Here is a 13,550-nt window from a genome sequence, read left to right on the forward strand (position 1 = left end):
CTTTGACCAGGTATGAGTAAAAAAAACAACAACATTGTATTATGAAGTGATGAATTATTTATTAAATACCTGATGTTGATGCAACACTCGATAAGCTGTTCGATGTAATTCAAACAGAAGTTGGCTGCTAATGTGTTTGCTAAATAACAAAACACTCATTTAATTAGCAGATGGTTTATCAGTAAATAGAATTTCAATGCAGCTTGTTAGATGACATATTGCTGCAGATGTGAATGTAGGTTACCATTATGTTATGCATCCAAAATTTTGTGAGTTGAGAATTTTATTGTGTTTTAATTTGATGTTTTATGCAAATTTGGTACATGGTAGGATGCAGACACTTGCAAAGCATGTGGGAACATAGCAGACAGCACTTTTGAGGAGCTGTGTGATCGAGTAAGTCTGTTTTCTGTTTGTTTCACCATCCTCCACTGAAATGAACTGTATTAGTGAGTAATGTGTTGTTTTTTACTGTTAGCCGATAGGAGCCATCGACTACATGGAGATATCGGCTGTGTTTGTTTTAACTGGAAACATTCCTTTGCTCACCTTAAACAAGAAGACGCAAGCCAGACGCTTCATAACTCACACTGATGCACTCTATGAGCACAAGATAAGTCATGGTGAAACACTTGTGATTTCTGTTGGAAGGTCTTAAAGGAACCTCTCACAGTTCGGGGAATATCTCCACAGGTATGGGTCGTGCTGCAGGCCCAAGCTCCATTAGATGATCTGTTTGTTCAAGAACATCACAACCATCATGACACTCATGTTTTATTGGATAATCAGGGCATTTCAAGGGTAAGTTACAACCGGTTTCCTATTCATATTCTTTGAGAATTAAATAAGGAACCTTTTTGTTGCAAGCTGAAATTTGGGGGTTGGTACGATTTTTTATTTAATTTAATTCATTTTTTTATAGTACATTTTGTGCAATATTATTACACCTAAACAGAACAGTTTTGTATTTGAATTTTAAAATGCAAATCATTCCTGTGATCAAAGATGATTTTTTAATCATTACTCCAGTCTTTAGTATCACATGATCTTTCAGAAATCTTTCTGCAATTCATGATTCTTTGATGAAAAGAAAGTTCAAAAGGACAGCATTTGTTTGAAATCTTTTGGAACATAAATGTCTTCATTGTCAATTTTTCTTACTTTATTGTATCCTTGTTGAATAAAAGTTCTAATATCTTTGATATCAGGGTACTGGCCAGAATGAGAGTAAATGAATTGAGAATGTTTGGTTTCGTTATAGCGGGTGGGATGTGCTTAATTGTCATGAAAATAAAATGCTCTATTAATACTGCAAAATAAAACTCTTTACTCGTCTTTAAAAAAAAAAAAATAGTTTGCCCCAAAATTAACATTTGATGAATTTTACATTTTACTCAAACTCAGGCCATCCAAGAAGTAGAGGAGTTTGTTGCTCCTCAGAACTGCTTTGGAGAAATGTAGCATTGCATCACTTGCTCAGCAATGGATGCCCTGCAGTGAATGGGTGCCATCAGAATGAGTCCAATCAAAAATATCACAATAATACACAAGTAATCCACACAACTCTACTCCAGTCCATCAGTTACCATCTTGTTATTAAGCCAAAAACTTTGTTTTTTAACTTCAGACTGTTGCCTCTGGCTAAAATACAAGTCCATAATCCATAATATTGTTTTCTTTATTGAAAAACAAACTCATCTGCATCTTGGATGATCTGCTGGGGAGTCAGTTTTTAGGTTAACTATAACTTTAAAAATGTTTAGATCTTTATCCTTGGTGTGTTGATGATCTCTTCACATTGATGGGTGGCAGTGATTTGATTTTCTCTTTTAATGCATCAGGATACAGGCAGCTCACTGGCGATCTTTACACGAGAAGAGGAGGTGTTCGCCTTCCAGAGGACAATATCTCGCCTTACTGAGATGCAAACAGAGGAGTACTGGGTTGCAGGAGATCGGAGCTCTAAGTAGCTTTTATCATTACTAACTCCATATACAGTGGCCATCTCAACTATCATAAGACTCAGCCTCTCATGAGGTTCTGGGATCAACTCCATTTTGATTTGGTGAGGATTGTATTTTAATATGGAATAATGCTCCACTTTATAAACGAACATGCAAACATGAACGACAGACTAGCCTCTTTTTGAGGTTTGGTCTTGAATTATAAGTTGTTTTGTTGGAAGGATGTGGATCTGCCAAAGATGTATTTTGAAATCAGGCTGCCTTTCTGGTTATTTAAATTGTTTGTGGAATATTTTATTGACAACCTATAGTTGTCAGATAGCTGATATGCAACCTTAAAATTGTTTGCATTAAAATTATTTGAACTTTTATTGATGTCTGATTGTTCTGAAGCTTTCTCTAGTGCTTCTGTTTACAGGTAGGTTTACATGGTTTATTCATCATTATTTGTGTCCAAGACATAATATGAGAATATTAGTCATGCATATTTAAGTATAATGAAGGAGACATGTTCGGACCTTTGCTAAATCAATCTCATACTTAGGATGAAGAATTTGTTCAAACCCTAAATTTTATGTATTACATTGTGGCGGGTATCTTGTCTGTAGCAGACATTGTTCATGAGTGATGCCACAAATCTGTCAGAATAAAGTTACTTTTCTACACTATTTTATTTTATTGTTTTCAGAGTTATTTTTATTTAATATTCCTATTATTATTTAAAAAATCCTTAATTAAAAAATGCAAACACCTCTACTAAAAAATAAAGAAATAAGTAGAACTTTAAAAATAAGTAAAAAATAAAACAATTAATAACAATTACACTTCTATGAGATAAAAATTCCAGTCATAGCTGGATATAAGCAGGTCACATTAAAAAGAATAACAATATGCCTAATTTAATAATGATACAGTAATGATGCTGTAATATTTTTTTAATAATAATTATAATAATAAAAACATTTATTTTAATCTATACAATTAATAAAAAATAAACCTATTACAGCAGATACCAACAGGACCTATGAAGAAATGATAGTATATATATTTAAAATAATATTAAAATGTAGCTCATGTATGTTCGATGTAGTCGAACATTAAAGAGAATAGCTCTTGCGATGGCATAATCTGTGTAATGTGAAGAAGACGTGTGTGGCAGTGGTGGGGATGGTGAGCTTCAGTGTGCTGCTCTCCGGCCCTTTAAGAAGCAGTTCCTCTGTCTGGCTCCAGGGGGCGCATGATCTTTGTGTTGCTGTTCTTCTCTGCTGTTTGTAGCGGAGCAGCAGTGCTGGATCGCCCGGGAAGCGGCGGGACGCAACGTCCTGCTCCGACATGGAAGAGGGATCATGGAAGTTTATTGGGGGAAATCCTGTGTGTGTTAGGACTCATTCGTGCTGATTTGCAGCGGGAAGGCTGTGGAGGTATGGCTTGATCGTTTGAGGACACTTTCGCGTACGTACAGCCCTTCTGATGGCTTCCAAGCAGCGATTTTAAAAGGCGGCAGCTGCGTTCTGAAACAATGTAACATTCGCATTATGATGTAATGTTACAATGTAACACATTCGCAGTGGGACGTCGTGCAACAATGTTACAAATCCGACCGTCCGCTATGTTCCATTCTTGATGCTTTTAAACCACGGAAGCTTCATTAAACGAGTCGAATGGGGACATTTTCGCTCATTTTGTCGTTTATTTAATGCTTAGAACTAATCAAAAACGAGCGAGATTCATGAACGAATCCTTCGGTGTGCTGGAAGTGGCCATGAGCGCATTTGGAAATATTCCTGAACATCTCACGATATCAGTTCGATTCCTGAAGTGTCCCGCATGAAATGTGGACTCTAGATGGCATGCACGAGGCCACTGCTGCTGTTGTGTTCAGAAAAGCCGTCCATACATCATTCATTTGAAGGAGTCCGGGAAATATGGCAGAGGAGATAGATAAGCCCTTGGCTGTGGACGTGGATGTCGACATAGACCCTGATTTTGAGCCCCAAAAAAGGCCCAGGTCCTGCACCTGGCCTCTGCCCAGACCGGATTCTAATGGTGAGAAAGCAGAACCAGCAGATGTGGGAATCATTCCTGAGGAAGAGGTGGATGAAAATGGCACTGACGATGATGCACAAGCATCTAGTGGCATTACAGGCGCATCAAATCCCGTCAGTGTGACAGAAGGAAACCAGGCTCCTGCTGCTACTCCTGCTATAGAAACCAGTGCTGCCATCAGTGATAAAGACTCCTACGGCTCTCCTCTATCTTCCCAAAATGCTCTGCCCGCATGCAACGACTCCAGCATCAACGGTCTGATTCCTCAGCAGCCCAGAAAATCCTCTGCCCGCAGGAACGCCTGGGGAAACTATTCCTACGCGGATCTCATCACACAAGCCATCGAGAGCTCGCCCGAGAAACGGCTGACATTGGCCCAGATTTATGATTGGATGGTCCGGAATGTGGCATACTTCAAGGACAAAGGTGACAGCAACAGCTCTGCAGGATGGAAGGTACGTCAGGTCAAAGAGACGGGCTGGTTTTTAACCTTGTCTTGCTTTACGTGCAGATCAGCGACTGTTAATGTTCTTGAAATCCATTTTGTTGCAGCTAATAGGGTGAATTCAGTTTCATTGGGACATTTCAATAGCAAAAAGTGTCCCTAGAATTTACCCCCCATATCGGTGTTTATATTCTTACAGGGTGCCACACAAATGCTGAAAATGTGTGGTTTGCTGATAAAGTGCATGCTGTTGTGGTCAAGCCAAAAGGGCGTAATGCAGCAGATAAACTTGAAAGTGCCCTGATAAAAAGCTTTTAAATGCCCCTGCTTTCTTCATAATTTCCTCAAAGTACTGAAGCATTATCAAAAGAATGCATGTACTGTAGCAATATCTAAAACATTTTCACGAATCACTCTTTGTATTATCAATATGATCGCACCTTTTTCTTTGAAAATAAACTCCAGCAATATAGGGCTTTTATATGCTCGCTTCTCTCACCCCTGTTTGATTCGAGGGATTAGTTTGGCCTGGAAAAGCAATTTATCCAACATGGAATCAAGTCTAATGAATGCTCTCGTTATAGCTGGATTTGAATTAGAGAAAAAACCTCAGGAAATCCCTGTGCAATCCTGCAGATGTAATGCTGCTGTGCTGATATTAGATGTAAAAAGATGATTTGGTACCTTCCCGAACAAGCCGTTAAAATCACAGATTGTGTATAAGCAGCGTTCCAGTATTAAATAGTTGAATAATGAATTTATAATTTGTTGTTTAATATTGAAATTAATTTGATTAACTTTTGCCCTTTTTGCATAATCATTGAGAAATGTAAGAGTCAGTGTATGTTTTGCAGATCATAATGATAGCAGTCCACACTAACATCGAGGTTAGTTGCCAAATTGATTGTTTAAATCCTGTGTGTATGCTAAAACAGACATTGGTGATTCTGTCATGAGATTGTAGAAACAGTCAGCTGTACTCAGTGCAGATAAAGTCATCCTGCAGAGCGTTTGCATCTGCCTGCCCCTGAAGGAGGCAAAAAAAGAGAAACCATGGGCATATCGTCACTGTCATGGTTGCTATTGGCTGTTTTGTCCCCACCTCCACTTCTGATTGGCTCTCGGATACAGCATAAGAAGCAATCAGCTGACTGGAAACTATGTAGGTCAGTGTGTAGCAACGTGTGAAGAGCTTTGGTGTTTGACTCCGAGAGACAGCATTTTGTGCAAACTGGCGGCGCTCCAGTGCTGTTCTGAGTGGTGCTTTGCTCAAAAGGGACTGCATCATGGCTTTCAGATGATTTCAGCCCCTCTTTCCATCTATTATAGTTATTTTCATGGTCCTGTGTAGATTTAATTCAATAGAAAGCAGCACCACACAATCTTTAAAATGATTTGCAGTGCTACATTCACATAATCTGACACTTTATTTAATTCAGTGGTTTAATAATGCAAATTATATGAATCTAATGAAAACTATTGAGAACAAACCTAGGTTTTGGGCTCAAAAACATTAGGATATAATAAACATAAAGAACATATGTCAAAAATATGCTCTTCAGTTGCAATTGCTATTGTAATTGCAGAAAGAGCAAACCTGAATAAATTAAATATTAAAACTGGTTTGAACCCTGGTTGAATTTGTCATTGAAGATATTGCTCTTATTGGAAGTCTAGTTGGTAATGATGTAGCTTTGCACGTCAACAAACGATCTGATGAATGTGTCTTAGATTAGATTCTCAGTCCCTTAAATTGATTTAGCCAGTTTAACAAAGCAAAAAATTGAAAGCTGCTTCAAGAATGAGTTGGGAAACTTCTTAGAGAGTAGAAAGTTCTGTTTTTGATTAAATCCAGTAATAGGCTTGAAGCAAAGGCATTAATGGAAGTGAAGTGTTATGAGGTCAGCCCATTCACTCTTTGAGAGGTTCAAAGGATGTGGACAGTGTTGAGCAATGTTAAGTCCAGCTTTCTACAAGACGTAGCAGACACTGCATTTGGTAAATTCACACCATTTTTAGACTCTGCTTGACTATTCATCAAAGAGGAAAACCATGTCTTGCTCGTGAATTTTTTTCACATCCCTTTATGCTGCATTATGGATTGCGGAACCTTCTGTGCTGCAGTCCACATTAATTCAGCTTCACTGCACTGCACTCTTAAACTTTGTACACGATTGAGGAAGTCTCCATGAATCTTTCAGATTTCTCTGCAGTAGGAAAAATTTTAGATGGTTGTGTTGACTAGTATTATGGGGTAGTATTATCATAAGAAAATCCTGGTCACCAAATGGGATGTTTCATTAGTGATTACACTGGTGTGCCTAATATTGCCTGTTTTCTGTTGCAAACGTGAAATGCCAAAAACCAAACACTCAGTTACCAAGCTGAATTTAAGAGCACATACCAATTATCTGCACAGCCCAACGGACAGCGTAGAATGGGTTGATTTACTTGTAGATTGGTTTTGACCACAGAGACCAGACCAATTTGAACGGTGTGTGAGAAATTCAAATGAGAAAAGTACTTTTTTTTATTATTTTTTTTTATTATATAAAACTGCTTTGGAAAATTGTATACATTAAAAATGTTATGCAAGTTTAGTTGAAATTCAGCACACGCTTTTTGATTGCAAACCTCAATGGGAACCAAAAATAACTACTTGATATATATATAATTTTAATTTAAAGTTTAATTTACTTATTTATTTGTTTATATTAGGGTTATCCTCGACTAAGGATTTTTCTGGTCTTATAGTAGTCGTTCTTTTGAAGCATTAGTCAGCTAATCGCACGTTTATTAATAAACCATTTAAATCATTATAATGAGCCTTTACTTGCCTACATAGCCTAATAAGCGATCAAGTGCACAAACTTGCCACAGCACACCGGCAGAAGGGATAATTATGAATGTGCCAGGGAATAACAGTAAGGAGACTGTATTAACATTTTAATATTTTGATAAACTAGTGCTTTCTTTGTTCTCTGTTTAAGAGATAAAGTCGGCGAAATGGTCATCATTTCCGCAGTAGTGATTCAGTAGGTTTCATATGGATTGCATTATCTGAGAATATTTGTTTTACGTTTGAATTGGTTCATTTGAAAGTAGACTTTTCAATCTCTATAGATATATTTTTTATGTCTGTAAGGTAAAGAAATGCAGTGTTTCACGCTCAAGTAGGCCTGTCAGAATAACAACTTTTTGTTGTGCGATATATTGCCCCAGAAATATTTCCGATAATCAATATTATTGTCATTTTAAAGATCATTTTATGCCAAAATCATAATGTAACAGCATAAAATGGAAGAAGGCCTACACAGTTTCAAATGACAACAAACTTTTAATATTTGAGAATATTTAAATTTGTGGAAATTAAGTATCCAAATATTAGATACCTTAAAAACCTTAATAAATGGTAAAAAAAAAAATGTAACAAGCTCCTCACGACTACACCACATTATGTACGAGAAGCTGTAAAAGTAGAATGTACAAAACATGGTGACATAAATTTTTAAGTAAATATAATGGGCGGGATATTGTCGCCAAAAAATTATTGAGGTCATGTTACATACTGTATATTGCGCGATAAGTCTAATATAGGCCTGCGTTCAAGTTTTACAGCCTGAGACGGCAGAAAGCTCATTTAGTTTACTAACGATTAGTCGACTTTTAAGGGGCATCCTTAGTTTATATCCTTTTTAACTAATCAGCTGATCATGGTCTTCGTAAGGATCACTTGAAAAAACACAAGCAGGTGCGCTGAAGCGGGTTGGAAATGTATTGCTGCACGATAAATCGCATGCAATATTTAATGCGCATCTTGTCAGTAAAGCCGATCCTGTAAATCTCCATCAGCTTGGTGCTTTCAAATGGAGCAGAATTAACTACACAGAGCCGTTGCTCACTGACAAGCTGTGCAAAAACACAATAATTTTGTGCATGTTTTGCCTAGCTTGTCAGTGAACAATGCCTCTGTGTAGTTATTTCTGTTCCATGTGAAAGCGCGCAGGAGATGGAGATTTACCGTTCATTACAGAATCGGCTTTACTGACAAGATGCACATTAAATATTGCATGCGATTTATCGTGCAGCCCTACAGGACAGTTGTACCCAGCTGCAGGGGTTGAAGACCTAGGCTTTAAATTCTTGACCTACATAAATGGACTCTATTGGTCAGAGGGGTCACATGACCCTTCTATCTTTGTTTAAAACAATCAAGTCAGAGTGGCATTGTTCGTCACTCAGTATTGTGCACTGTAGAGTTCAAGATTATTTTGCTTGCACATGAGGGCATTATTTCAAGCATGTCTTATGATGCACCGCTCATTATCTACTTTTCTCTTTTTGCAGAACTCAATACGACATAACCTGTCACTCCACAGTCGCTTTGTCCGGGTCCAAAATGAAGGAACAGGAAAAAGTTCATGGTGGATGGTTAACCCTGATGGCGGAAAAGGGGGTAAAGCCCCACGAAGACGTGCTGTTTCAATGGACAACAGTAATAAGCTCATCAAGAGCGCCCGTGGCCGTGCCACAAAGAAGAAGGCTGCTCTTCAGGCCACTCAGGACGGAAGCTCTGAGAGTTCCTCCAGCCTGTCCAAATGGACCGGCAGCCCGACCTCCCGCAGTAGCGACGAGCTTGACGCTTGGACGGATTTCCGTTCCCGCACTAATTCTAATGCCAGCACCCTAAGCGGACGCCTTTCCCCAATTCTGGCCAACCTTGAGGTGGATGAAGTTCCAGATGATGACTCCCCCCTGTCGCCCATGCTGTACTCGAGCCCTAGTAGTATGTCTCCATCCACTGGACTAATAGAACTACCCCGTCTAGCTGATCTTGCAGGAACGATGAACCTTAATGATGGCCTTTCCGACAACCTAATGGATGACCTTCTAGATAACATCAGCCTGACAGCTTCCCAATCTCCAGGCAAAGACGAGAGTGGGTCCAACCTACAGGGAAGCCCGGTGTTTACCTTCAGCTGCTCTGGGAGCAGTCTGGCAATTCCCTCTGGCAGCTATGGCACAAACTCCATGTTTAGCCCTCCATCCGTCACTGGCCTGAGGCAATCTCCAATGCAAACAATCCAGGAAAACAAGCAGGCCACGTTCTCCTGCGGTTCCCTCTTTAGCGATCAAAGTCTTCAGGACTTGCTTAGCTCAGAGTCCAACAATCGCAGCGATGTCCTTCTTACCCAATCTGATCCACTTATGTCACAAGCCAGTGCCTCCCTTTCCTCCCAGAATGCCCGTCGCAGTGTCCTGTTGCTGCGTAATGACCCTATGATGTCCAACCAGGCTGGGCCTGTAGGACAAGTGGGGCTCAAGAAGGTGTCGCCATCTGGATGGCGGATGAACTGTGTCTCGAGCAGTGAGTCAGACTACCAAAGCTTGATGAAGCAACATCTCCAACAGTCTCCCTTCAGAAGCACATCTATGCAGCTCAACTCGTCTGATTCGTTGTTGGCAGGTCTCAACGGCAGCGTGACCTCCATCCAGTCGGTGTCTCAGGACCAATTCCCATCTGACTTGGATCTTGAGGTGTTAAGTGGCAGTTTCGATTGCGACATGGACACCATCACCCGCAACGATCTGATGGATGCAGAGGGCCTGGAGTTCAGCTTCGATTCGCATCTCATCTCTTCTCAGAATGCTAACCTGACTTCAGGGAGCTTCTCCACTTCCAAACGAACCTCCTCCCAAAGCTGGGTGCCAGGTTGATGCAGCCAGGCCCAGGAATGTAATGAAGAGGCCGAACTCTGCATTTGAGCCAACTCTCCACTGTAAAGCAACTGTACATTATGCTGTAGAAAAGTTATTTGACATCTGTTGGAATGAGTTTGAGTCAATGTCAATGAGTTACCCAGTCAGTGTTGTAATTTTGTGGCTGTATGTTTTGTATCGTCATGATTGAGGCTGGCTTTATGGACATTGTGAAGAGTTTTAACAAATTTAACCTTGAAATGCTTGCAGGTTATTCTAAATGCCAATGACTAGGTATTGAACTGAATCTGCTGGAATATGCTAAGTGGAGTATTGTAATGGTTAGTTTGTTTAAGCGTATATGAAGGCTTGGCCAACAGTACTTCCCTCAGTTCATCTAAAACTACAAAATTTGAAAGCATTTAGGAGTGTGGAAAGAGTGGAGTCAGTTTGAAAGCCAACCAGAAATCTTAAATACTCATTAGTAAAGTGGTCTCTATGACAAATGGAGCACTGTGGAGAGAAGGTTGTCTAAATAGTCTACTTAGAATATAAAATCCCCATAACCCACCATTGCATACAAAAAGGTGCCTACACACTAGAAAAACCAACTCAAAATCATTTGGGTACGTGGAAGTCAGTTTTCTCAAGAAGTGATTGGTCAACTGGTACCTACGACAAGTGGATGATTATAGAGTGAAGGTTTTCTATATATGAAAGCATGGGCAATTTAACTTTCCTTGGTTCGTCTATAATAAAAACATTTCCCAAATCCACCTCTGCGTACAAGGGTGGCTACAAACTAGAGAAATCTGTCATTAAAGCAATTGGGAATGTGAAAAGAGTCGCTCAGTCAGAACGCCAACTGAGAATCTTGTATATTTATTGGTCAGCTGGTACCTATATGGAGGATCATAGAGAGAAGATCACAAGTGAACCTCCTTTGGTTAATCTAGAAAACGAAACCCCTAAAACCCACCACTGCATATGAGGGTGCCTACACCGTAAGAATCTCTTATGAAAGCATTTGGGAGGGTGGAAAAAGTTGGGTCAGTTTGAAAACCAAACAAGAACTCGAGTTCCCACTAGTCAACAGGTACTTATGACAGATTGCACTGCAGACAGTTAAAATATCGTCAATTTATGGTTGTCACATTGGCAAATCCTTTGTATTTTCTTCGTCATTGTAATACTTTATCCCCACTGAAATCAAGTAAACTCTAGTCTGTAGGTACCCTTAGGTTGTTGTAGTTTCTTGTAATTGTGATTGAGATTAATAGATTTCTAGTCCTCGAAACAAAATACTAGCCTTTTGCCAAACTAGTCCTCAGGACAATTAAAGAAATGGCCTCTTTACAACATAAACCATTTGAGAATGTTTCTGTTGTCCGAAAAAAAAATGGCCATGGAAAATCCATCTTTTTCTCCAACTTTTTTTTTTTTTTATGAAACTGAAAAAGGGAAGATGTTGTGTTTTTGTGAAACCAGTGAACATGATGTATCCTTGACTCCTTTTACAGAAAAGTGAACTATGATATGATGATAAGCTATATATTTAGTGTTCTGCTGTATGAAACTAACTTGTCAGTGTTTCCCATGGATTTCCTAACACAACCTGTGCATTTATCTTTCTCAGAATTCTTGAACATGAGAATCTCCGTCACCTCTAAACTGTGTTCATTTATGAAGTAAACCATCAACTAGTAGATTATGAGCTATATATTTGTATTTCTGTTTGTATACACACAAACACACACACGCAGGACCTCATTCATGATGTCATTTCTGTATAGTTTGTAAAATCAATGGTTTTATGAACAATTTATTCTTCTTTAAACAGTTCTTAAATGGTTGCATTTGATTCTATTTAGTGTTTTTGTGCATTTACTGTACATTGACATGCATGCAACCATATACACAAGAATGGCTTTACAAAATTCTCTGCAAACCATTAATTTCTGTTGTGCTTGTTCATGAATGAGGCCCGTAGTGCTTATGTGTATATGTGCTGTGCACTTAATATGTATGTGTGTGTCTCTATACACATAAATGTTGGATTCATTCTAGAGATAAGGTATATTAACCGTAACAAATTCTGGAGTGCTAATTAAGGACCACTAGATGTTTGTGAATTTGTAGCAGGGGAAAAACAAATTAAGCTAAGAGCATTTGGTGCTAAGTGAAATTGTGTCTGGTCAGTTCATACGGATCACATGTCACATTCTTAGCATTTATGTGTAAATATCTACACAATGGCTGGTGCTAATAGAAAGTACGTATCAGTTGTGATGCCAGTGTGCTTTAAGCATCCTAATAGTTTTAAAATGAAAGGCAGCCACATTGTAGTTTTAAAGCCTGTACGGATAAGCTATTTGACAAAGCACCTATGATGTACTGTATTTCATTGGTGAGCTTGAACATGCCAGACATCCAAATTCAAGGCTGATGAGAAATAATGCAACTACTCCGTTTGATGATATAGTAGTGCCATTCAGGGACATCTTGCAGATGTTCAGTAGTTACACAAAATGTTGTTTTAACATCAGTTGAATGTACCTTTTCTTAAGTTCAGCTTCACATCCAAAATGTTCATAAGCTTCTTAAGCACTGATTTTTTATAATCTGCTTTTTATAATCAGCTGGAGTCACAGAATTTAAGGTGACTATAAAAAGTTGATTGTGTTATGTTTAGTTTTAAATTGTGTAATACATTTTCAGCATCATAATTTGCTTCCTTCACATGCTTTTTTAATTGTTTTGGGTAGGATAGTTGTACTTCTCAAAAGAACTGCTACAATCTTCATTCATTTTGAAGTTTAATTGTAAAGAGGGAATTAACAAATGGAGAACGTAATCTGCGTGTGTACCACCTTTCACCACAATTGGCTGTTAGTTACTATCCACTCAGTGTTTGCTTGACTTTACCGGTGTATTTCAATTTTGGATAATGTAAACCAGGTAGTGCAAGGCAAGGTGCATGTAAATAAAGCTTGTACAACACAATGCGTTTCTGTAGTCCTTATTTTAATTTGTTGTAGAATAAGCAAGTTATATATCGTTCACCAAATTTACTTTAGGGTGTTTCTTCATTGGAACAGATTTGGAGAAATTTAGCATTACATCACTTGCTCACCAGTGGATCCTCTGCAGTGAATGGGTGCCATCAGAATAAGTGCCTGAATGGCTGATAAAAACCACAATAATCTACTGATAACTTTTGCACTGGAGGGAGCAACGTTATAAATTATGGACTCATATTTTAGCTGGAAGCAAAGGTTTGAAGTTAAAAATGGTTGAAGATTGGCTTTTTATAAACATGCAGCTTTTTCTTCACATGATGTTAACTGATGGTCGGGAGTGGTGTGGATTATCGTGATGTTTTTAACAACTGTCTG

At 38.7% G+C, this 13,550-nt stretch overlaps 1 protein-coding gene across 1 annotated transcript; it reads left to right on the top strand.

Annotated features, from left to right (window-relative positions):
- The first annotated feature begins 3,202 nt into the window (after nt 1-3,202).
- LOC113117787 (forkhead box protein O3-like) lies at nt 3,203-13,158 on the top strand. The gene is made up of 2 exons (XM_026286707.1): nt 3,203-4,465; nt 8,803-13,158. The coding sequence occupies exons 1-2, from the start codon at nt 3,890-3,892 to the stop codon at nt 10,171-10,173; spliced, it is 1,947 nt and encodes a 648-aa protein (XP_026142492.1). The 5' UTR covers nt 3,203-3,889; the 3' UTR covers nt 10,174-13,158.
- Nucleotides 13,159-13,550: the final 392 nt, after the last annotated feature.

This window comes from Carassius auratus, chromosome 17, assembly GCF_003368295.1.
Source record: "Carassius auratus strain Wakin chromosome 17, ASM336829v1, whole genome shotgun sequence".
Taxonomy (NCBI): Eukaryota; Metazoa; Chordata; class Actinopteri; order Cypriniformes; family Cyprinidae; genus Carassius; species Carassius auratus.

Bases quoted from the DNA above. Each gene is read 5' to 3' on its own strand.
- LOC113117787 (XM_026286707.1), top strand. From the start codon at position 3,890: ATGGCAGAGGAGATAGATAAGCCCTTGGCTGTGGACGTGGATGTCGAC. The intron at 4,466-8,802 runs GTACGTCAGGTC...CTCTTTTTGCAG, and splicing joins ACAGCTCTGCAGGATGGAAG to AACTCAATACGACATAACCT.